General features: G+C 43.4%; 1 protein-coding gene across 7 annotated transcripts; it reads right to left on the reverse strand.

The window, feature by feature from the left end:
- Positions 1 to 2,369: 2,369 nt before the first annotated feature.
- On the reverse strand, positions 2,370 to 24,528 carry bod1l1 (biorientation of chromosomes in cell division 1-like 1). Of its 7 annotated transcripts, XM_046295857.1 has the most exons (30): positions 24,276 to 24,528; positions 23,856 to 23,980; positions 22,779 to 22,969; positions 22,034 to 22,537; positions 21,736 to 21,885; positions 21,407 to 21,570; positions 21,179 to 21,275; positions 20,897 to 21,023; positions 20,746 to 20,809; positions 18,798 to 20,604; positions 18,608 to 18,693; positions 18,402 to 18,501; positions 18,125 to 18,202; positions 16,567 to 16,613; positions 15,758 to 15,863; positions 15,603 to 15,661; positions 15,420 to 15,495; positions 15,199 to 15,263; positions 10,610 to 10,699; positions 10,430 to 10,502; positions 10,129 to 10,196; positions 9,093 to 9,243; positions 8,830 to 8,873; positions 8,089 to 8,523; positions 7,962 to 8,046; positions 7,783 to 7,847; positions 7,555 to 7,642; positions 7,172 to 7,304; positions 3,658 to 3,720; positions 2,370 to 3,426 (listed from the first exon to the last, which is right to left on the reverse strand). In XM_046295857.1, the coding sequence occupies exons 1-30, from the start codon at positions 24,390 to 24,392 to the stop codon at positions 3,297 to 3,299; spliced, it is 5,388 nt and encodes a 1,795-aa protein (XP_046151813.1). In that variant the 5' UTR covers positions 24,393 to 24,528; the 3' UTR covers positions 2,370 to 3,296. The 7 variants fall into 7 exon arrangements, with proteins under 7 accessions (XP_046151813.1, XP_046151809.1, XP_046151812.1 ...); XM_046295853.1 differs by having other exon boundaries at positions 7,962 to 8,523; positions 18,608 to 18,675; positions 24,276 to 24,527; XM_046295856.1 differs by having other exon boundaries at positions 7,962 to 8,523; positions 15,791 to 15,863; positions 24,276 to 24,527.
- Positions 24,529 to 25,616: the final 1,088 nt, after the last annotated feature.

Consider the following 25,616-nt stretch of genomic DNA (forward strand, 5'->3'; position numbering starts at 1 on the left):
AGCTTGAGAGGATCTGCAGGGAAGAATGGGAGAAACTCCCCAAATACAGGAGTGCCAAGCTTTCAGCGTCATACCAAAGAAGACTCCAAGCTGTAATCGCTGCCAAAGGTGCTTCAACAAAGTACTGAGTAAAGGGTCTGAATACTTATGTAAATGTAATATTCAATTTTTAAAAAATCCAAATAACTTTTCAAACATTTCTTAAAACCTGTTTGTGGTTTGTCATTATGGGGTATTGCGTGTAGACTGATGAGGATTCCCCCCCATCCATTTTTAGAAAAGGCTGTAACTTGTCAAAATGTGGAAAAAGTAAAGTGGTCTGAATTACGTTGCCAAATGCACTGTAAATTATTTTATGGTGTTCTAGTCTTTGGAAGCTTCTAGAGGTCCCAGATTGTCCATGCCCCTATGCCACCATGTCTTCGCAGCTCCTATGTTGGTCAGTGAAGTAAGTTCTTATGACATTTATTTTTTTTATGACTGAATCTTGTATCCTCTCGCTCTCCCTGGGTTAGGTCAGTAGTGGCCAGCAGCATATTATTATGGTTACCACAAACCTAATCTTTGATCTGTTTCTTCTGTGTTGTCTTTCCTATGACATTTTATTTTGCCATTGTCTCTCTAAAAAGCTGCCAGCGATGGAGTGCTGTGGTGACATGGCTCAAAAACCCAGTCAAGCTAGAGTCAGGGGCTTAACCTCCATCTCTGCCTTAACCATGGTATTTTTTAAATAATCGTATATAGATTTTTTTTTTAAGCCTCTACCCTTCTTGGCTGCCTGTCTCTATTTCTGTGACTCTCATATGAAACACTTCTGACATTAAACACCTGTTAACTTTTATGTCTTGTGAGCGGAGAGGCTGAATGGGAGGCCATTATATTCAGTGCCAGTCGCCTTGGCAAAATCCTAGTAGAGGAAAGACCACTCCCAATATTGAGGGGCTATGAGAGTGAGCCCCCTTATCCCAAACAGCCGAGCGAGGCAGTCTGGGAGGATCTCACCTCTGTTCAAATCTAACATGCCTTCTATTTCACTTGACAGCTAAGATGAAACCACATGCTTTCCATAGTGCTCTCCAGTATAAACCACATGGCTAACAAAGAGACTAGCCTAACCTTGATGACACTCATATCAAGTCACAACAGGAGAAGCAAAGCTCTCCCATCTGGAGGATGCGATAAGGATAAGTGATATGGAGTGCGAGGACACATCCCTTAGTTGTGGTATATTGACCATATACCACAAACCAACAAAGTGCCTTATTGCTATTATAAACTGGTTACCAACAAAATTAGAACAGTGAGAAAGTAATTTTTGGTAATTTCCTATGTATACGGCCTGTTATATCAGAACTTTCAACCAATCAGCATTCAGGGCTCAAATCACCCGGTTTATAATGTCTGTTAGATCATGACTGTACTGTACCAACCTAGCGGTCTCTACACAATTAGGTACAATAGTACCTAACACATAGAATTACATAAAGAACATAATTTAATATGATCTATGACCTTACATTATAGTCCCCATTGTCAGTCCTTTCAGACAGCCAGTCATTAGAAAACAAAAAGGTACCTGGTTACTCCAATGGTATCAATCATTGCCAGGACCAGTGACTAAATGAAAATAGATCCAAAACGTTAAAAATAGGTTTTAAGATAATATTTAGGGACTGGATTCCTGTACCAGGAAATACCTGAGCAGAACTCCTTAAAGAATCGGATTAAGCATTCCTCAGGAACGGTCGGAAAACTCCATCCAGCGTCTTAAAAAACCTCCAGCATTTCATGGCCCTTATTGATGCCTTTGGAATTCATGGGCTCAGGTGTAGTCATTATTTAAATCCTTGTAATGTGTTAACGATTGTGGCATATTTCATTCTTAGCATGTTAGTTTATTCCCCATTTGTAACCAGGAATGTCCTCTCCCCTCAGCTGATTGGTTGACTTCAGCTATGTACACTTTACAGATAGCATATCCATTCACACAACACCTCCACTGAAAAATAACAGTTGAGACTTAACTGCACAGCAGTTAAAACATGTGTGATACACACAGTAGCACTACCTCACCTTAAAGGGGCAATCCGCAGTTGAAACAATAACAAAGCTTAACGTAGTTGTTTAACATGCAAAATGGATTAGACGGCACTTCATGAGTTTTACCAGATGTGAAAAATTTTACAATGGAGTTTAAATGTGTGAAACTATGATGAGTACTATAATTATGCATACGCAAAGTGTGAAGTGTAACACGCGTCATGGGTTTTGAATTAATTTCACATTTAATGTCCTGAAACATACCTTCCAGTATAATCAAAAACAAAATGTTCAGTCAATAAGTGAGGAAAGAGTCCCACACACACCACTTGTTCACCATTTGAAAGGGATTTAATCTCTTCCAATACTGACAACAGGGCATAAGCTCTGTGAGCACACATTACAAAAATCACCAAATAGAAATCACTTAATGGGGAAAGTAGTTAGGAGCACAGACAAATCTGTGTAGTAAAAAACTAAATAACAGAAGAAAAAAAACACAGGGAGAAGACAAACACCTCCTTTACATTCATAGAATGGATACTTCCATGTTCAAGTCCAGTAACAGGAAGAGGCTTCTGGGTACGGAAATAATGAGCAAAAACATAACACAAATTGTAAAAGTACTTATGAGACTATACCCAGGTTAATAACTTCTATACAATTCTATATGAATGATATCAAAATGTATCTATAGGTCAAAGAAATATAAAACCCTTGAACGTGATGCAGGAACCAAAGGACATATGCCTGCACGAAGGCAAATCCTTGGAGTGACCAACACAGACAGAATTTGATTTGTCAGTGACAAAGAATTTCCAGTGTTTTGTCCTAGGATTAAAGTCAATGAGGCTCTCCACATAAGACCTTTGATTGGTCTCTAATGCTCCGTTTCATGAGATATTATTAGCTAACATCTTTAAATGACCAGTGCAATCTAAAACATATGGGTCTATGGTGAAGGGTCTATAATACTGTATAGAAATGGAAAGCACCATGAGCTAAATCCAGGTCAGGTGACTGTTTGGAGGACCACCACTGCTAGACCATACTGTCATGCCATCCCCAAATGTTCCTATCCAACACATCCACAGGCTTGAATAGAGGGGAGAGGTTCAGATCTGTTCAAATTAATACCGGTATGTATTATGTGAAGTGTTTCTAAAAACAAAGAAGCATTTCAAACTCAAAAAACTCATATGTCAACAGCGCTGTGAATATTCTAATACCTGGGCTTGGGGAAAGCAGGTATTTGTTCATCGCTTGGTCTTTTTGGAAGGGGGCTCCTCAGATTTTTGTCCACCTCTGGTGCGCACTGTTGGGGGGCTGGCTTCACGTTTACGCCCCCCTGCCTTAGCTGACGCCGAGGCCTGTCCTCTCATCCCACTGAAGGGTAATAACAGGTAAGCAAGAGTATGCAGTAACATATATAGTGCCCTATTGACAATATATTAGAGGGTCACGTCAAGACAATTATAAAAAGAGGTCCCTTATAAAAAAGAGTTTGCTAGATACTATATAGAATTTCAGAAAATAATCATAACGTTTATACAAATAAACAAGGATTCACACAGTACCAAGAGATGAGCACATCCTGTCACACACACATCAACCTACCGTGTGTTTGCTGGGTTCTCCTCTTCACCTCGAGCTCGGGTGGAAGGTTTCCTTGGTTTGTTCCTGGAGAAAATACAAATGGAAAGCAACTTGAGAGAACTGCCTTCTTGCACCCTCAGTGCCAGACACCCCAACAAGATATTGTTGGACAGACTTTGTTCCCTTCTCCCTTATAGTTAATTATGAATGTTTCAGAATTATCTAAAGATGGTTAAGGGCAATGTTACACTAGTTGCCGTTTTCTGTGTGGTGGTTAGATGAAAATGATACACTCCCACTGTTGTCAATACTGTTTGCCACATATCGTGTATGAAAGGCATTATGTACAGTTGAAGTCGGAAGTTTACATACTTAGGTTGGCGTCATTAAAATTCATTTTTCAACCACTCCACAAATTTCTTGTTAAACTATAGTTTAGGCAAGTCGGTTAGGACATTACTTTGTGCATGACACAAGGAACTTTTCCAACAATTGTTTACAGACAGATTATTTCACGGTATCACAATTCTAGTGGGTCAGAAGTTTACATACACTCAGTTGACTGTGCCTTTAAACAGCTTGGAAAATTCCAGAAAATGATAGCATGGCTTTAGAAGCTTCTGAAAGGCTAATTGACATCATTTGAGTCAATTGGAAGTGTACCTGTGGATGTATTTCAAGGCCTACCTTGAAACTCAGTGCCTCTTTGCTTGACATCATGGGAAAATCAAAAGAAATTAGCCAAGAAATCAGCACCCAATATTTTTTTAGACCGCCACAGGTCTGGATTATCCTTGGGAGCAATTTCCAAATGCCTGAAGGTACCACATTCATCTGTACAAACAATAGTACGCAAGTATAAAAACCATGGGACCACGCAGCCGGCATACCGCTCAGGAAGGAGTCACGTTCTGTCTCCTACATAAGAACGTACTTTGGTGCAAAAAGTGCAAATCAATCCCAGAACAGCAAAGGACCTTGTGAAGATGCTGGAGGAAACAGGTACAAAAGTATCTATATCCACAGTAAAACGAGTCCTATATCTACATAATCTGAAAGGCCGCTCAGCAAGGAAGAAGCAACTGCTCCAAAATCACCTTAAAGACAGACTACGGGTTGCAACTGTACATGGGGACAAAAGATCATACTTTTTGGAGAAATGTCTTCTGGTCTGATGAAACAAAAAAAGAATTGTGTGGCCATAATGACCATCGTTATGTTTGGAGGAAAAAGGGGGAGGCTTGCAAGCCAAAGAACACCATCCCAACCGTGAAGCACGGGGGTGGCAGCATCATGTTGTGGGGGTGCTTTGCTGCAGGAGAAACTGGTGCACTTCACAAAATAGATGGCATCCTGAGGAAAGAAAATTATGTGGATATATTGAAGCAACATCTCAAGACATCAGTCAGGAAGTTTAAGCTTGGTCGCAAATGGGTCTTCCAAATGGACAATGACCACAAGCATACTTCCAAAGTTGTGGGAAAATGCCTTAAGGACAACAAAGTCAAGGTATTTGAGTGGCCATCAGAAAGCCCTGACCTCAATCATATAAAAACATTTGTGGGCAGAACTGAAAAAGTGTGTGTGAGCAAGGACACCTACAAACCTGACTCAGTTACACCAGCTCTGTCAGGAGGAATGGGCCAAAATTCACCCAACTTACTATGGGAAGCTTGCAGAAGGCTACCCGAAATATTTGACCCAAGTTAAACAATTTAAAGGCAATGCTACCAAATACTAATTGATGGTATGTAAACTTCTGACCCACTGGGAATGTAATGAAAGAAATAAAAGCTGAAATAAATCACTCTCTCTACTATTATTCTGACATTTCACATTCTTGAAATAAAAGTGGTGATTTAATTTTAAAACTGATTTAAGACAGGGAATTTTTACTAGGATTAAACATCAGGAAATGTGAAAAACTGAGTTTAAATGCATTTGGCTAAGGTGCATCCAAACTTCCGACTTCAACTGCAGCTCAATGACTATTTACTTTGAGATAAAAAAGAAGCAGAAAACAAAGCAGTGCTTCTACACCTGCATTGTTTGCTGTTTGGGGTTTTAGGCTGGGTTTCTGTGTAGCACTTTGTGACATCGGCTGATGTAAAACGGGCTTTACAAATAAATGTGATTGAAAATTTGACTGATTTTGACATGACATTTAAAACATGCTAACTGGGGGACATTGACTTCCTTGTTGTGGAAAAATACTAAAAGACGCTAATATGAGTGGTTGGTGGCAGTATTTAGTTTAACAAAACCCAAGTGTGGATTGCAGTCTCTCCTTGTCCATAGACCACTTTCAAGGTAAGGAAACGAATACATACATTTGTCATTTTTCTGAACTATCCCTTTAAGTCAGCCATGTTCTAGAATCTACACAACATGGAGAAAACTGCTCATCGATCATCTAATTCTAAAATCATGGGCTTTGATATGGAATTGCCCCCCGTTAGCTGTTTTGCTATAACAGCCTCCCTACTAGATGTTGGAACATTGCTGCAGGGACATGCTTCCATTCAGCCACAAGAGCATTAATGAGGTCGGGCACTGATGTTGGGCGATTAGGTCTGGCTCCCAGTCGACATTCCAATTCATCCCAAAGGTGTTCGATGGGGTTGAGGTCAGGGCTCTGTGTAAGCCAGTCAAGTTCTTCTACACCGATCGACAAACAATTTCTGTATGGACCTCACTTTGTGCACATGGGCATTGTCATGCTGAAACAGGAAAGGGCCTTCCCCAAACTGTTGCCACAAAGTTGGAAGCACAGAATCGTCTAGAATGTCATTGTATGCTGTAGCGTCGAGATATCCCTTCACTGGAATTAAGTGGCCTCGCCCAAACCATGACAAACAGCCCCAGACTATTTTATTCCTCCACTGCTAAACCCAGATTTGTCCGTAGGACTGTCAGATGGTGAAGTGTAGTTCATCACTCCAGAGAACGTGTTTCCACTACTCCAGAATCTAATGGCGTCGAGCTTTACACCACTCCAGCCGACGCTTGGCATTGGGCATGGTGATCTTAGGCTTGTGTGCAGCTGCTCGGCCGTGGAAACCCATTTCATGAATCTCCAGACGAACAATTCTTGAGCTGACGTTGCTTCCAAAGGCAGTTTGGAACTCGGTAGTGAATGTTGCAACCGAGGACAAACAATTTTAACGAGCTTCAGCACTCAGTGCTCCCGTTCTGGGAGCTTGTGTGGCCTACCACTTCGTGGCTGAGCCATTGTTGCTCCTAGATGTTTCTACTTCACAATAACAGCACTTACAGTTGACTGGGGCAGCTCTAGCTGGGCAGAAATTTGACGAACTGACTTGTAGCAAAGGTGGCATCCTATAATGATGCCACACTGAAAGTCACTGAGCTCTTCAGTAAGGCCATTCTACTGCCAATGGTTGTCTATGGAGATTGCATGGCTGTGTGCTCGATTTTATGCACCTGTCAGCAATGGGTGTGGCTGAAATAGCCGAATCCACTAATTTTGGCCATGTAGTGTATATCACGCACTGCATGTCATGTGTCATGTTACCTCTCAGCTTCAAGGCGAACAGCAGCTCGAGTCGCAGTTCTGGATTTGGGCGTCTCTTCCTCCTCTTCATCCTCTTTTTGTTCGCTCTCTTTCTTGTCTAGCTTTTTGTCGGTCTTCTCAGATACGGTATTTTCTGTTTACAATGAAAAAGTGTGCATGGTCACACAGTAGTCAAAAGCATGGTGGTGTTAATAGATGCAACAACGTTTCAACCCCTCTCATTTCTCACCCAGTTTAACCTGCTCTTATGAGAGTAAACTGTAATGAATACATACATGTATGAGATCAGAGTTCTCCAACAGCCATCGATAAATGTTTTGTCAAGTTACAAAATTTCCATGGAAATCATATCCTCCTAACTACCTAGACCCCCTGAGCCATACCCGGTTCCTCTGACGTCAATGTTGCTCCCTTCGACGGCCTTCCCCTACGAGCAGGTTTCTTCTGAGGCGTGTCTTTGTCCTCCTCACCCTGGTAGAGTCCCATGGGGGAGGGAGGAATCCATTCAAACACCATTTTGGTTGGTTTGAGACTGATCAAAACCATTCAAAGATAGAATAATAATAATATACATTATCTAAAATCAGCTTGACTGTATGTTCTCTACGTACCTCATCTGTTTTGTTATCACTGGAGCCCTCTTCTGTCCCCTTCTCCGGGTCGTCAGACTGGCTCACTGAAAAAGAAAGGGAGGGACAGAACAAGTTTTATTTTTATGACATGGCATTGGTTAATCGAGTGTCATTTGGACCACAGTGTGCGGAAGTAAAAGTATTGCATCTATTCTCACCGCTATCCTCTCCATGGGGTTTCTCCTCTTGTTCCTTCAGGTGACTTTCCTGCATCCCCTCCTCCTCAGGCTGGGACCCCTCCACCTCAGGCTGGGTCCCCTCCACCTCAGGCTGGGTCCCCTCCACCTCAGGCTGGGTCCCCTCCACCTCAGGCTGGGTCCCCTCCACCTCAGGCTGGGTCCCCTCCACCTCAGGCTGGGTCCCCTCCACCTCAGGCTGGGTCCCCTCCACCTCAGGCTGGGTCCCCTCCACCTCAGGCTGGGTCCCCTCCACCTCAGGCTGGGTCCCCTCCTCCTCAGGCTGGGTCCCCTCCTCCTCAGGCTGGGTCCCCTCCTCCTCAGGCTGGGTCCCCTCCTCCTCAGGCTGGGTCCCCTCCTCCTCAGGCTGGGTCCCCTCCTCCTCAGGCTGGGTCCCCTCCTCCTCAGGCTGGGTCCCCTCCTCCTCAGGCTGGGTCCCCTCCTCCTCAGGCTGGGTCCCCTCCTCCTCAGGCTGGGTCCCCTCCTCCTCAGGCTGGGTCCCCTCCTCCTCAGGCTGGGTCCCCTCCTCCTCAGGCTGGGTCCCCTTCAACAGAATCAAAGCTCACTTTATAACACACACCTCTCTGTCAATGGAAGGACTAATTGCTACGGTTCCATTTTATCTCAGGGGCCTTCCTCGAACCAGCTCCTCGGCATTCATAGATCTAAAATGGACTGGATAAGTGTAAGCAATAAGGTGATGGCTGCACCTAGCCCTATAATTTCCCATATTACTCATGTATCCAGTCCTTTCAGATCTATGAGGTCTGCAGGAGTAGAGACTGGGGGTCAAAGAGGAACCAGGCATGGCTCAGTAAACCTTGTGGTCAGAGAAGTGAAAAGGACACACCTCCCCAGATTCCTCAGACCTCTTCCTCTTCACTGCAGGTTTGCCTAAGAGAAAGAGACTGTTACTGTAACAAAATGCCAGACCAAGCTTTCCTGAGTTCTGTATTAACTCCCTTCCATGCACTTAGAAAGTGCATCGACAATGATAGTTTTCATAGTTGTTGACAATCACTTTTAATACCCAATCATGCATTATGAAAGTATTTGGATCTTACTGTAAGATTATATTGTGGATTGAAATAAAGTTTTAAAAAAGAAACTCACGAGTATCAGTGGGCTCCTTGGAAAGAGAGCTTTCTGCATCTTCATTTGTCTTTTGCTTGGAGATTGGAGGTTTAGCTGGTCTTCCCTGTCTACTGCCTCTCTTCTGCTCACTCTTCTCCTCCTCCTCATCTTTTTGAAGAGGGGGCTGAATCTGATACAACAACAAAACAGAGAGCCCTGACCTGAAATACTGAGTCAATCAGCTGTTAACAAGTGATCTGTGTGGCCATATAAATAGTTGATGTTGGCCTGCTCCCCTCATGTTTTATCACCGCCCCCCTGCTGAATGAGACCGCCACCCCCCTGAATGTTACCGCGGGCCCCCTGCGGAATGGGGAACCACTGCCCCCGTGCTGAATGAGACCACCACCCCGTGCTGAATGAGACCGCCGCCCCCCAGCTGAATGAGACCGCCGCCCCCAGCTGAATGAGACCGCCGCCCCTGCGGAATGGGGAACCCGCCGCCCCCGTGCTGAATGGGAACCGCCGCCCCCGTGCTGAATGAGACCGCCGCCCCCAGCTGAATGAGACCCCCCGCTGAATGGGACCACCACACTGCTGAATGAGTCCCCCCCGCTGAATGGGACCACCACACTGCTGAATGAGATGCCCCCGCTGAATGGGACCACCACACTGCTGAATGAATCCCCCGCTGAATGGGTCCACCACACTGCTGAATGAGTCCCCCCCGCTGAATGGGTCCACCACACTGCTGAATGAGTCCCCCCGCTGAATGGGACCACCACACTGCTGAATGAGACCCTCCCCCCACTGAATGGGACCACCACACTGCTGAATGAGACCACCACACTGCTGAATGAGACCCCCCCGCTGAATGGGACCACCACACTGCTGAATGAGTCCCCCGCTGAATGAGCCCGCCGCCCCCAGCTGTATGAGTCCCCCCGCTGAATGGGACCACCACACTGCTGAATGAGTCCCCCCCGCTGAATGAGCCCGCCGCCCCCAGCTGAATGAGTCCCCCCGCTGAATGAATGAAGGTCTATGCCAAACTGATCATGTCGACTGAATTTACCTGTTTCTCCTTTGGCTTTTCCGATGATGTCTCTCCTGTTTTCTCTTCCTCCTCTTTCTCCTCGTTTCCTGTGTAGGAAAGTAATATGTTTATTTTGTGTGAAATGTGTTGATAATGACAAAAAATTTAATTGTTGAGGGGCACACAGGAAAAATATGATGAACTTGGCATGCATCTTAGCTATCACCCATCTCAATATCAGAAATGAGAGATTGAAAGTACTAAATAGGCCTAGCACAGAGTAGAGCTATGGAAGCATATAGTTCTTGAATTTCCAAATGGCTGTGGTGGAACCTCTTACCTGTGGTGGAGTCTTTGGCCTGGGCACCTGACCGTCTGCCTCTGCGAGGCGGGGTCTCCTCCACTTTCTCAGGCTGTATAGAGAACATCTAACATGGTTACCTCAGACTCGACTCACATACCTCATCAACATACAATCCACACAGGCAGAAGGGGAGTGAGCAGTGAAGGATGATATAACCTCTTTAAGTTCCTCCTCATCTGCAAAGGTTTTAGACGAGCGTCCTCTGCGTGGCGTTCTGGAATCTGTGGCCTTATCACCCGCATTGTCCTACAATAGCAAACCATGTGAGCAAGAGTATAAGGGCAATATGACATTACATAATGCATGTACTTATACAGATATCTGCCAAAATAAAATAATTCCAAATCAACTTGTATTTGTCACATGCGCCAAATACAACAGGAATTTGTAGACCTTACAGTGAAATGCTTACTTATAAGCCCTTAACACTTGTTTTTCTTAAAACTGCATTATTGGTTAAGTATAAAATAGATCAGTAAAAAATATACAAGGGCACAGGCCTTGTAATATGTACATGTAGGTAGAGTTAAAGTGGCTATGCATAGATAATAAACAGTAGCAGCAGCGTAAGGGGGGGGGGGTAATGCATATAGTCTGGGTAGCCATTTGATAAGCTGTTCAGGAGTCTTATGGCTTGAGGGAATAAGCTGTCAAGAAGGCTTTTGGACCTAGACTTGCCATGCGGTAGCAGAGAGAACAGTCTATGACTAGGGTGGCTAGAGTCTGAACATTTTAGGGCCTTCCTCTGACACAACCTGGTAGAGGTCCTAGATGGCAGGAAGCTTGGCCCCAGTCATGTACCCTCTGTAGTGCGTTCGGAGGCCGAGCAGTTGCCATACCAGGCAGTGATGCAACCAGTTAAGATGCTCTCGATGGTGCAGCTATATACCTTTTGAGGATCTGAGGACCCATGCCAAATCTTTTCAGTTTCCTGCAGGGGAGTAGGCTTTGTCGTGCCCTCTTCATGACTGTCTTGGTGTGTTTAGACCATGAAAGCTTGTTGTTGGTGATGTGGCTCTCAACCTGCTCCACTGCAGCCCCGTCGATGAGAATGGGGGCGTGCTCGGTCCTCCTTTTCCTGTAGTCCACAATTATCTCCTTTGTCTTGATTATGTTGAGGGAGAGGTTGTTATCCTGGCACCACACGGCAAGATCTCTGACCTCCTACCTATAGGCTGTCTCGTCATTGTCGGTGATCAGGCCTACCACTGTTGTGTCGTCGGCAAACTTAATGATGGTGTTGAAGTTGTACCTGGCCATGCAGCCATGGGTAAAACTGGAGGGGACTGAGCACGCACTCCTGAGGGGCCCCCGTGTTTAGGATGAGAGTGGCAGATGTGTTGTTACCTACCCTTACCACCTGGGGGAGGCCCATCAGGAAGTCCAGGATCCAGTTGCAGAGGGAGGTGTTTAGTCCCAGGGTCCTTAGCTTAGTGATGAGCATTGAGGGCACTATGGTGTTGAACGCTGAGCTGTAGTCAGTGAATAGCATTCTCACGTAGATGTTTCAGTCCAGGTGGGAAAGGGCAGTGTAGAGTGCAATAGCGACTGCATCATCTGTGGATCTGTTGGGGTGGTATGCAAATTGGAGTGGGTCTAGGGGTTCTGGGATGATGGTGTTGATGTGAGCCATGACCATCCTTTCAAAGAACTTCATGGCCACAGACGTGAGTGCTACGGGTCAGTAGTCATCACTCGCTAGAAGCATGTGTTTCAGACATAAGGAAGTGGAAGGAAGTGGATGGCTGCAAACTTTCTACTTTTAAACTCTGACAAAACAGAGATGCTTGTTCTAGGTCCCAAGAAACAAAGAGATCTTCTGTCGAATCTGACAATTAATCTTAATGGTTGTACAGTCGTCTCAAATAAAACTGAAGGACCTCGGCGTTACTCTGGACCCTGATCTCTCTTTTGACGAACATATCAAGACTGTTTCAAGGACAGCTTTTTCCATCTACGTAACATTGTAAAAAAAAAAAAAAAAATCAGAAATTTTCTGTCCAAAAATGATGCAGAAAAATTAATCCATGCTTGTGTCACTTCTAGGTTAGACTACTACAATGCTCTTCTTTCCGGCTACCCAGATAAAGCACTAAATAAACTTCAGTTAGTGCTAAATACAGCTGCTAGAATCCTGACTCAGACCAAAAAATGTGATTATATTACTCCAGTGCTAGCCTCCCTACACTGGCTTCCTGTCAAGGCAAGGGCTGATTTCAAGGTATTACTGCTAACCTACAAAACATTACATGGGCTTGCTCCTACCCATCTCTCTGATTTGGTCCTGCCGTACATACAGTGCCTTGCGAAAGTATTCGGCCCCCTTGAACTTTGCGACCTTTTGCCACATTTCAGGCTTCAAACATAAAGATATAAAACTGTATTTTTTTGTGAAGAATCAACAACAAGTGGGACACAATCATGAAGTGGAACGACATTTATTGGATATTTCAAACTTTTTTAACAAATCAAAAACTGAAAAATTGGGCGTGCAAAATTATTCAGCCCCTTTACTTTCAGTGCAGCAAACTCTCTCCAGAAGTTCAGTAAGGATCTCTGAATGATCCAATGTTGACCTAAATGACTAATGATGATAAATACAATCCACCTGTGCGCATGACATTGATCCCAAACACACTGCCCGGGCAACGAAAGAGTGGCTTCGTAAGAAGCATTTCAAGGTCCTGGAGTGGCCTAGCCAGTCTCCAGATCTCAACCCCATAGAATTTTTTGGGAGGGAGTTGAAAGTCCGTGTTGCCCAGCAACAGCCCCAAAACATCACTGCTCTAGAGGAGATCTGCATGGAGGAATGGGCCAAAATACCAGCAACAGTGTGTGAAAACCTTGTGAAGACTTACAGAAAATGTTTGACCTCTGTCATTGCCAACAAAGGGTATATAACAAAGTAATGAGACATTTTTGTTATTGACCAAATACTTATTTTCCACCATAATTTGCAAATAAATTCATTAAAAATCCTACAATGTGATTTTCTGGATTTTTTTTCTAATTTTGTCTGTCATAGTTGAAGTGTACCTAAGATGAAAATTACAGGCCTCTCATCTTTTTAAGTGGGAGAACTTGCACAATTGGTGGTTGACTAAATACTTTTTTGCCCCACTGTACGTACGTTCACTGTGGGGACGACGTCGTCAATGCACTTATTGATGAAGCCAGTGACCGATGTGGTGTACTCCTCAATGCCATCGGAAGAATCCCGGAACATATTCCAGTCTGTGCTAGCAAAACAATCCTGTAGCTTAGCATCAGCATCATCTGACCACTTCTTTATTGACTGAGTCACTGGTGCTTCCTGCTTTCGTTTTAACATGTAAGCAGGAATCGGGAGGATAGAATCACGGTCAATTTCTTTTTGTCTGTTTGCACATTTAATGTTGGTAGATATTAGGTCAAATGGATTTAAGTTTCCCTGCATTAAAGTCCACGGCCACTAGGAGTGCTGCCTCTGGATGAGCATTTTCCTGTTTGCTTATTGCCTTATACAGCTCATTGAGTGTGGTCTTTGTGTCAGCATCGGTTTGCGGTGGTAAATAGACAGCTCTGAAAAATATAGATGAAATCTCTTGGTAGATAGTGTGGTCTGCAGCTTATCATGAGATACTCTATCTCAGGCAGGCAATGCATTGAGACTTCCTTAATATTAGATTTTGTGCACCAGCTGTTCACAAATATACACAGACCTCCACCCAGTCTTGCCGATGCAGCGTAATCCCTCCAGTTGTATGTTATCCATGTCATCATTCAGCCACGACTTGGTGAAACATAAGATATTAAAGATTTTAATGTGATTGTAGCTCATCTATTTTGTTATCCAATGATTGTACGTTGGCTAATAGGACTGATGGTAGATGCAGATTACCCACTCGCCATCGCATCCTTATAAGGCACCCCGACATCTCTGTCTCTTTCTCATGCGAATGACGGGGATTTGGAACTTGTCGGGTGTCTGAAGTAAATCCTTTGCATCTGACTTGTTAAAGAAAAAAATCTTTGTCCAGTATGAGGCGAGTAATCGTTGTCCTGATATCCAGCAGCTCTTCAGTCATAAGAGACGTGGCAGAAACATTACATACAAAAAAAGTTACAAATGACGCAAAAAAAACACACACAATAGCACAATTGGTTAGGAGCCCGTAAAACAGCAGCCATCTTCTACGGCGCCATTCTTCAATTAACACCAACATAAAGTGTCTTAATAGGACGTTGGGCAACACGAGCCAGAACAGCTTCAATGCACCATGGCATAGATTCAACAAGTGGCTGGAACTCTATTGGAGGGATGCGACACCATTCTTCCACGATAAATTCCATCATTTGGTGTTTTGTTAATGGTGAGGGTAAACGCCGTCTCAGGCTCCGCTCCAGGATCTCCCATAAGTGTTCAATTGGGTTGAGATCTGGTTACTGAGACGGCCATGGCATATGGTTTACATTGTTTTCATGCTCATCAAACCATTCAGTGACCACTAGTGTCATCCTACGGTGGCATAGCCATGGTAGTCAAAATAATGGTCTGCCCAGCATTTTTTTTATACATGACCCTAAGCATGATGCAGTGTTAATTGCTTAAGTAACTCAGGAACCACACCTGTGTGGAAGCACCTGCATCAATACACTTTATATCCCTAATTTACTCAAGTGTTTCCATTGTTTTGGCCGTTACCCATAGGTAGTGACATTTTTACTACCTAATGCAAGTACTGATAGGTAGGGACTATACTTACTTTACTCACTTCCACAGCCAGCTTGGACTGCTGCTCTCGACTGTCCTTCTCATTTTTCTCCATACCTGATGAATTGCAGAAAGAGCACAAGATTTACAAACTCAGATGGTCTTCCCAATTTGAGATGTGAAGCTGGCCAAATGTCACGTGAACGTGTAATAAAAGAATACCAAAACATTCCGTTTTTACTCATTAACACAGATTTGTCTAAATTAATGTACCGGAGTCTTTGGCCGTGGTAGCTTTCTGACCGGATAGCCTTCCTTTGCGGGTTACTCTTCCCTCCATTTTGTCCTCCTGAACAAGGAACCAAACAAATTTAGTGCATGTATTTTTCTGAAATAAAGATTGCGTGCTTCAATAAGATGAAATGTTACATGCAGTCATAGAGGGCAGATAACTACCATTTCAGACAGGTCGGACCCTTTCTCGTCCTCTTGTCCGTCTGACTTGGATGCATTGCCTGCAACAAAATAATCAAAATCGTTCCTCAGACACATAACAGAAAGAGAGACAACACAACAAGTAAGACCAAAGAAGAACAGCGTGACACAAACACCTGTGGATTGCATAAAGCTCATCAGAGACTCACTGGCTTGTTTGACCAGCTTTGATGGCCGACCACGTCGAGTCTCCCTTGGTTTTTCAGGTGTGTCACACTTCCCCTGAAATACACATATAAAGGTTAACTTCTTATGGCTGCAGGGGCAGTATTGAGTAGCTTGGATGAAAGGTGCCCAGAGGTACCCAGAGTAAATAGCCTGCTCCTCAGTCCCAGTAGCTAATATATGTATATTATTATTAGTATTGGATAGAAAACACTTAAGTTTCCAAAACTGTTTGAATGATGTCTGAGTATAACAGAACTCATATGGCAGGCAAAAACCTGAGAAGAAATCCAAACAGGAAGTGGGAAATCTGGGGTTGGTCGATATTCAACCCAGCCCCTATTGAATACACAGTGGGATATTTGTGCTTTTTGTGACTCCTCTCTTTGGCTGGAAAAATGGCTGTATTTTTCTGTGAGATGGTGGTGACCTATCATAATCGTTTGTGGTGCTTTCGCTGTAAAGCCTATTTGAAAACCGGACATTGTGGTGGGATTAACAACAAGATTACCTTTAAAATGGTATAAGATACATGTATGTTTGAGGAATTTTAATTATGTGATTTCTATCGTTTTGAATTTGGCACCCTGCACTTTCACTGGCTGTTGTCATATCAATCCCGTTAACGGGATTGCAGCCCTAAGAAGTTATCAGAAGAAAGCAGTAACAGTCACTTTAGCCATCAAAAAAAATGTAACCAGAAAAGACTGTGGTGCTCTTGTAAAACATGAGTGCTAAACTGCCAAGAATGAGTACTTACAGACTCAGTGACTCCATTTTCCTCTTGTGCTTCAGTCTGGTCTTTATCTGAGATGGTGGAAGGAGGAGAGATCACCTTTTAAAACAGTCTTTTGAGGACTGGAGTTACACAAAGTCAAAACTACACGCAACATGCATTGGCATTCAGGTCTAAAGTCTATACATAACCTTGGATATTAACAGCATTTCAAAACACTTTTAAATGTATTATTTTTTACAGTTGGTTTGGTTGTGGGGGTTGGAACTTTTAGCAAATTACAGTCAGTCTCCCTTCAGTTCTAGGGGTGGCAGGGAGCCTAGTGGTTGGGCCAGTAACCGAAAGGTTGCTAGATCGATTCCCCAAGCTGACAAGGTAAAAAAAAACTCATTCTGCCCCTGAACAAGGCAGTTAACCCACTGTTCCCCAGTAGGCAGTCATTGTAAATAAGCATTTGTTCTTAACTGACTTGCCTGGTTAAATAAATATATACCAAATGACGCTAAACCCTGTATCCCACCACTGGCTTGCTTCTGAAGCTAAGCAGGGTTAGTCCTGGTCGGTCCCTGGAAGGGAGACCAGATGCTGCTGGAAGTAGTGTTGGAGGGCCAGTAGGGGGCACGCTTACCTCTAGTCTAAGGACATCCCAATGGAACATTTCCCTGCGTAGGGGGATGTTAAACAGGTGTCCTGACTCTCTGTGGTCATTTAAAATCCGATGGCACTTATTGTAAGACCCCGATGTCAAATTCCCAACCTGGTCCCATTATATCAGTGCCCTCACTGGCATATATCACTCTCAACCTGATAGCTGATGTATGTTGAGCGTTCTGACACAAAAATGGTCACTGTGGGTGCTACACATTGGTGGTCGATGAGGCGAGTTTCCCCCTACTATGTAAAGCGCTTTGAGCATCTCAGTTGATAGAAAGGCGCCATATAAATCCAATCAGTTATTTTTTATAATCATATTTCTATCAGAACACTGAGCATACAAAACATTATGAACACCTTCCTAATATTGAGTTGCACCCCTTTTGCCCTCGGAACAGCCTCAATTCATCAGGGCATGGACTCTACAAGGTGTTACAAGTGTTTCATCCTGGATGCTGGCCCATGTTGACTCCAATGCTTCCCACAGTTGTGTCAAGTTGACTGGATGTCCTTTGGGTGGTGGACCATTCTTGAAATACACAGGAAACTGTTGAGCATGAAAACCCCAGCAGCGTTGCGGTTCTTGAAACACTCAAACCAGTGCACCTGGCACCTACTACCATACCCTGTTCAAAGGCACTTAAATATTTTGTCTTGCCCATTCACCCTCTGAATGGCACACATACACAATCCATGTCTCAATTGTCTCAAGCCTTAAAAATCCTTCTTTAACCGGTCTCCTCCCTTCATCTACACTGATTAAAGTGGATGTAACAAGAGACAATAAGGGATCATAGCTTACATCTGGATTCACCTGGTCAGTCTGTCATGGAAAGCGCAGGTGTTCCTAATGTTTTGTACACTCAGTGTATGTCAAATAATATTAAGGATTGGTATTTGAATATTATTGCGGTTGTGTATGACTTACTAATGTTATCAATGTCCATCTTAACCGGACACTCATGATCCATGGCCAGCAGTTTTGTCTTCTCAGTCTGAGTCTCATCTAAGCAAAAACAAAGATCAGCAAATTTACACTCAAAAAAAACTAACAGAGCACACAAACTTTATTTGGGGGAGAACTGAAAAAAACCCACAAAAGAATGGAGGAATGCAGGAAAATCTGGAAACTTGGGAGTTTGTGTAAAACACGTTGGTGAGGAGTGTGAATGTACAAGGTTAAGATAAAGGTATGAATCTTATACATTGTTTGTCGACTGATGGTCCCAATACGGGCTCTTGCTCAGGAACAACATCAGCATGGCCTGGTTTTTCCTCATCTCTGTCAACAGTAGATTTATTTTCCTTTGAAAGAGTTGGAACAAAGATGCTATCAAAGTCTGAGTAACATTTAACTGATATTTATATTATAGAACTAGAATGAAATAGAAACACCATAAGCCAGTCTCACCTGAGACATCCCTTCAACTAATGTCCATGTTGACACCACCGTATCTTTCCCCCCTGTGTCGAGAATATCTGTGGCCAGAACATCGACTGTAATGTAACTAACAATGAGTCATCCAAATACTCTCCATTGCCTTGTGATACTTTAAGAAAAGAAGAACTGACCATATAACTGTTGTCACAAGACACATTACCTTGGCTCCTTGACTGTACATCCATTTTCTCTGATGAGGCAGTAGCTGTTAGATCACTTTCGTCCATTTCCAGAACATGCTCAGAATCTTCCTGATCTTTTGCAACAGGTTTAGTAGTTTCCTTCTGCTGCAGAGCAGGTATGGTTGCCTCTGTGACTTCCTGTGTAGCTGGAGTGACTAAGGTAGGAGATAGTATACTCTCAGGGTCCATGGAGAGCAGGGTCAGAGCTGCCTCTTTCATCTTTATGTCTGCTTCTTGGAAGGAGAGCTCTGGGCAGGCCTCTCGCTGCATGGCCCCTGTGATGTCACTTCCTTGGCCTAGTCTTGCATCTGCTGAGGTACAGATGTCCATCAAAGTCAGAAGAGCATCTGCCCCAGTTGTCAAAGGACGTGGTTCCACCTCACCGAGTGGCATTTCACTGTCATCCTCCTCCAGTTCAGGGGTGACGTCACTCAAAGCATCATAGGTAACAGAGGCAGAGGTGGTAATGGTGGCATCGGTGGGATCCCAGTCTGTGCTTGAGTCTTTGGATTGAGGGCATTTCTTCAGAGGAGGTTCCGTAATAGCAGGTGAGGAGATTGAGGACTTATCCGACTTTTCATCTGCTTTACGTCCTTTTCTCTCATCCTGGGTCTCTTTCTTCTCTGGGTTTTGGGCCTTTTTATCAAGCATTTTCTTCCCACTCCTGCCTTCCATTTTCTCTGGTGGGTTTTCCTGAGTGTCTTTCCTTTGCTCCTTCATGCTTCCCTCTCTTTTTCTTTCCTTTGATGCGTCAGGTCTACTGCCTGATGTGCTACCTTTGTTTTTGACCTCCAAACATTGAGCTTTCTTATCCTCCCTTGACTTGGATCTGGACTTTTCCATGATCTTTACCTTCATTCCAGGCTCTGTCTCCCTGGACCTTCTGGAGTCTTTGTCAGTTTCAGAGCTGGACTTACTTGGTTTCTGGTTTTCCTGAGTAACATGTTCTGTTCTGGGTTTCTCCTTCTCAATGTCTGGCTTAGACTTTGGTTTTTCTACATATTTGTCCTCTGTGTGGCTCTTTGACCTCTTGAGGACTTCTTTAGGGTGTTTGTCCTTTTTCTTGATGCTTTCTGATCCAGGCTCCATATCAGACCTTTCCTCAGAAGAGCCGGTGGAATCCGGACGGAGTAACTGCCTAGGGTCAGTTTTTAATGGAATCTTCTCTGCTTTGGTTCTCTCCCTTTCCTTCTCATTTTCCCTGTTCTTTTCCTTCTCTCTGTCCTTCTCAACTTTGGCAGCTTCAACTGATGGAGCCTTCCCCTTCTTGGTTGTGGCTTCCTTGCTAGCCCCTTCGTCAGAGACACCTCCTTCTGACACAGATGTCCTACCTTCCCTGGCATTCACTGACACTTTCTTGTCACCTTTCACCTTGGACTTTCTCTCCCCTTTGTCATCAGATACTTCAATGTGGGCCCCTTCATTCTGCTCAGGTTCATCTGTGTGGGATTCACTTACTACTCTCTTCTCCAACTTTTGCTTAAGCTTGGAGCGCTCGTCCGACAGGCTACACTCTTTCTCCTTGCGCTCTTTAGGGTTTAACTCTTTGCGGGAAAGCCGGTCAAACTTTCCAGCAGCTCGCTGTTTGAGTGGTGACTCAGATCCCTGCTCCAAGTCCAGGATAAAGGAATGTGTACGGCTTTTGTCTGCCAGCTTTCTAGGTTCTCCAGATTCCTCAGAAGTGCTGACACTCTTCCTCCTGTGCCTCTCTTCTGATGCTGCAGACTCAGAGACTTTTCTGATTAACTTGTGCTGCAAGCTCTTTGAGGAAATACCCTTTGCTTCCTGTTTGTGAGGTAGCAAAGAAATACATCAGCACACAATTCTAAAATAAGTTATTTAACTCAATAAACAACATTTAATTCATTAAACCAATGGCCAAGGTGAGCATACAGTCACAAGTTAGGATATTCATTCAACACTTACTTCCTTTTTGTTGAACTCTCCTGCTGCATCTCCCTTTCTCTTGCCTGTAACATCTCCCTCTTTCCTGAAAAATGTAAATGACTTTAGCGACATGGCTATGTATCCAGTAACTCAAACATCCACAAGTCCAAACAATTACAAACACACACACCGTGAGTCCCATTTCCTCTTCCTACTGAGGGCCATCTTCTTCTCAAGAACCTTCTTTTCCTTGAGAGCCTCTTTGGCCCTGGGATCCTGAGCCTCCAGGCTGGGGGAAGAGGTCTGCTGCCTGCTCTCTGTACAGGGAGTTAACATCACAGTGAATGGACAATTTACCACACCCTCAGCTTTTATAAGAACAAAAGTCAAATGACTCAGGTATAGAAGATTGACACACTAATTAGTCTGCCAGGGAAAAGCACATTGTGGAATATATTGATGTTACAAATACCCTGGTCTTCTAGTTGAGCTGACTTCTGTCTACGCTTCTCCTCCATGCGTTCCCTGTTCTGCTGTCTCTTTAAAAGCCTCTCTTCCTTGTCCTTGGCCTGAGAGAATAGAGGTAAGGAGATAGATAGAACAAGTTTGATTAAACCCAGCCACAAAAAGCTTTGCCCACAACTTTTGTATTTTCAGTTTGCAGGCATGTCTTTACCATAAATATCAGCCTGTCTCTTACCGCTGACCGCCGACGCTGCTCCACAGTAACCTCATCGTCAGAGTCGCTATAGTAACGGGAATAGAGGAAGGGCTTGTGGACGTAGGCCTGTCGACGAGGCTTGCGCTCTGGGCTCTCCTCATTGTCTTCCTCTCTATTGGTCTTCTTTTTCTCAGACTTTTCATCTTGAGATCACACAGAATAAAATCCAATTACTTACAAGGAAATATTGGCTTCAATATTGCCCTCTAATAGCTTCTGTTTTCACTTAATATCTGAAACGGTCTCAGTTATTCATATCTCTAAATAAATGCTTCTTACTGAGAAATAATACATGTACACAAACAGACCTTCAGATGAGACCTCGCCGTCCTCTGTAGAATCTGACAGTGGCTGCTCATCATCGCTGTCCTCCTCAAAGGACGACAGGTCGCTGGTGTGGACAGAGCTCACAGTGATGTCACTGAGGCCATCAAGGTCGGAGTCTTCCAGAGAATATTCTGATGAAGAATTACACACGAAACAAATGGTTAATGGTACCTGAAACTATGAGGTTTTCAAATCCTACTTAGTGATTCGACAATGTCATAGCGTAGTGATAATTTTCATCAAATTCATAAACCTAAACATTCAAGACATAGATCTCACCTTCTTTTAACCTCTCTCTGGCCTTCTGATTGATATGGTGTTTCTCATTGGGGGACTGAAGTGGATCAACATCCTTGTTCAGTACCTCATCTTTTAGCTTTCCTATGGTCTTCCCCTCCTTTCTCTCTTCTGCCTCCTCTTGAGTCCCAACCTCTTCCCCCTCACCCTTCATCCCCTCTCTCTCAGAGTCCACCTGCTCCTGTACGTCCTCTGTTTTGACCTCCATAGCCTGGGCCTCTGACACAAGCTTCGCTTCCTCTTCTTTCTCTGGTGTCTTCCTGTCCTGGTCCTCTTCTCCCTCCTCCACCAGACTCATGTCCTGCTCTCCTCCTTCAGACTCCTGCATCGACTCCTCTGGGTCTTGGTCCCTCTCAGAGCCACCCTTCAGGCCCTTCTCTCCACTGGAGCTGGCCCGGGAGCTGGCCTCCTGGTTCAGAGTGGTGATGGTATCCAGGATGGACATGGCATCTCTGGCCATTGAAGTAGTAGGGGCAGATGATGGAGCTGGGAATCCAACATTATCATTGAGTCATACAGACAAATGTTAAGTCAGACAATAATCCAAAAAAATCACACCATTTTCAGACACAATCGCATCTACATTTACGAACAAAACACATAAATTGTTGTGCTCTGCAAATATGAAAGATATTCTTCCTGGAATTAGACAATACGATATCGTCTTTAATCAAAGACGATAATAGACAGATTAAAGACCTCCTAGAAGCATTCAACTGTATTTCACCTTGCACTGGCAGGTCAAAGTCTTGTTTCTCCTCTACAGGAGCAGGCGGGACTGGGGGTTCATCAACATAGCTGCCAGGGGACATGAATTCACGGACCACCCTCTCCACCTGGGGCCTGAAGGTGTGATGGATTTTGGGATCCACCACCTGAGCAACTATCCTGTCAACTCCCTGCTCCAGCATCCCAGACCTGCCACGAGATCAGAAGAGGATTCAGTTCACATACACAAAAGCGGATGCACTGTCTCTTGATGTTCTAACATGACATATGATTTAAAAAGATATAGTAAGTGACTGAATAGAGAGATACAGGGTTACACATTCACAGCCCCTGTAGAAATAACCAACCTGGTCACAGACCGTTTCGTACAATTCTGTATGTAAATCTGAGACACTACATTTAGTATGGTATGTATTAATTTGTGGCTGTTCATCACCCATTTCATATGAAATGCTATGAATTACAATTAAGATTATAGTTTTTTTTAAAGCAAAACGTACACTGTTACGTATTTGCAAAACATACAATGTGTTACGAATTTGCTAAATATATGATATGTTACAAATTCTAACTAGGCGCCTAACGTTAGCTAGCTCGCTAACATTAGCTAGCTCGCTAACATTAGTTAGGTTAAGGTTAGAGTTAAGTTTAGGAGTTAGCTAAAAGGGTTATTCTGGTAAGGGTTAGGTGAAGGGTTCAGGTTAGGGGAAGTGTTAGCGAACATGCTAAGTAGTTTAAAAAATAGTTTTAAAGTTTCTAATTAGCTCAAATTCGAAAGTTCGAACTTGCAATGAGATTCGAACTTGGAATCTTTGGGTTACTAGATGTTTGCTAGATGTTATAAGCTCATCAATCCACCCTACTTTCGATTTTACCTTAAGTAACCATCTGTCTTATGTAACCATACCAAAAGTAACTTATTATGCTAAATTGGATTTCGTTCAGAATAATACGAAAAGCTCTGAGACGAGATTGAAATAAGATGAAAATTTACATTTTTGCTAAGATCCACATGAATAACTAAAACTTGTGCTTTCTGAATAGGGCCATATGTGAACTCTCACGAATTACTTACTGCAGCACCAACTGTCGGATGTTGTTTCTCAACTGATTCTTGTTCAGATGAGGACTCCATGTGTGGTTAGAGAGGTGATTGGAAACAAAGTTGTCCACTCGTTGTCTTAAATTCAGGTATGCAGGCTAAAAATAGTGAATAACGTTAGCTAGTTTAACAACATTTTTATCACAGCCATGTTTGCAATTTATTGGTTATGCGTGCACTAAATCCTGTCTGAAAAAAACAGATTGTGGTAGGTCTGATCCAGGGCAGCGTCTCGCGACCTGAAACATAGGTACTATTGTAGCAACTAGCGAAGGCAACAGCTTTTGGACAATATTAATGCTTAGACTAATGCTTAGCTACTGTATAATGGCAAATTGTAGATTAATTGCTGGCTGCTACCTGTTACTATTCACCATGCATAACTGTCGTTACCTTTGTATCCACGTCTGCCAAGCAGTCCCTTCTAAACTGATCGAAAAGACCTTGCGTTTTCAAATGATTGACGATCATAGAGACCAACTGCGGGTCTCCGGGGGGTAAACCTGCCATCTGTTACTATACGCTTCTGGATTTAAAATCCAAAATAATAAATGTCATTAAAACACCACAAAGTCGCTTGCTAACTCCTTAGATTCTCCGTATTTTGATTTAGGACTAACGCATTTGACTCGGAAGTTGAACGATATGCAACCGGAAGAAAAACAACTAAATTACTGTTGCCAATTATAATTGGCGCCCCCTGTCGGTTGCGGCTAGATATTGGATGTCAACCACCCTTAAACCTCATCGAAGAACAAGGTTGCGGTAATATCATACCAGAGGAAGATGCGGAGCGAGATTTAACTCTACCCAAAATCTGTTCACGAAAATAAAGCACAAAGTGAGGAATCTTGTATGAATGTCAACAATGATGTTATTGCTAATTTGCAACTTGATTCTTACTTGATCAAATGGGTAGGTTTTTGAATGCACTGACGTAAGTGGAAGCACGTGGCAACTTTGGATGAAAAAAAAAACATACTTTATATCGGAGTTGTGCCTGTTGTTCACCTTATCTGCCCTCTCATTTTCTAGGATCAAATATATGTTTTTATATTTAACCCAAGACAGACCACAGCCTGTCGTTTCCAATGTGAGAAAATTCATCATAGTGGGCAGATCAAGCAAGGAGGTGGGCAGAGCCAAGCACGAGCTAGTGGGATCCTATTGGCCCGTTCTAGCATGTATTTGCATATTTTGCAGACACTGAAGTGCACCTGTGTAATAACTAAATTCACCCTTGCACTCAAACAATGCAATTTTTTAAAACTTTGGCAAAGGGTAAAGTCTACAAAACTTAGTCCACTCTGTTCGTAACAGGTTCTAGTTTTGGGAACAGAAAACTAAAATGTTTTTAATCTATGAGAAAATGAGCAGAAGGTTTATTATTCACTGTGCTAGAATGGTCCCATCTCACCTGATCTTGTCTGCTCCCGCCTGCCTTCCATCTTTGAGGACATGTAATTTCCATCATTAGAATGATCAATCGACTGTCTTGGCGATATAATAAAAAAATATTTGGTTAAACAGCAATGGTTTAAAAAAAGCTGCATGTTCAAGTCTAGTCAGGGAGAATTTTAGCGAAATGTTTTCCTAACCTTAACTGAATTCTCCTAACCTGCTATGTTAATTATTCCCACCTGCTGCGTAAATTCTCTAAACCTGTCACGAAAAGTTAGTTACGTCCGTAGCTGTGAACCATAGATTGAGTCAAAACCTAGCTCTCAAACTCTA

Source organism: Oncorhynchus gorbuscha, linkage group LG13 (genome assembly GCF_021184085.1).
Source record: "Oncorhynchus gorbuscha isolate QuinsamMale2020 ecotype Even-year linkage group LG13, OgorEven_v1.0, whole genome shotgun sequence".
Taxonomy (NCBI): domain Eukaryota; kingdom Metazoa; phylum Chordata; class Actinopteri; order Salmoniformes; family Salmonidae; genus Oncorhynchus; species Oncorhynchus gorbuscha.

Excerpts from the sequence above, each read along its gene's own strand:
- bod1l1 (XM_046295852.1), bottom strand. The coding sequence starts at position 24,392 with ATGGCAGGTTTACCCCCCGGAGACCCGCAGTTGGTCTCTATGATCGTC. Across the intron at positions 21,276-21,406 it reads AGCAGCGTCGGCGGTCAGCG|GCCAAGGACAAGGAAGAGAG; the intron begins GTAAGAGACAGG and ends CTATTCTCTCAG. Across the intron at positions 10,503-10,609 it reads ATGAGGAGGAACTTAAAGAG|CCTGAGAAAGTGGAGGAGAC; the intron begins GTTATATCATCC and ends TTCTCTATACAG.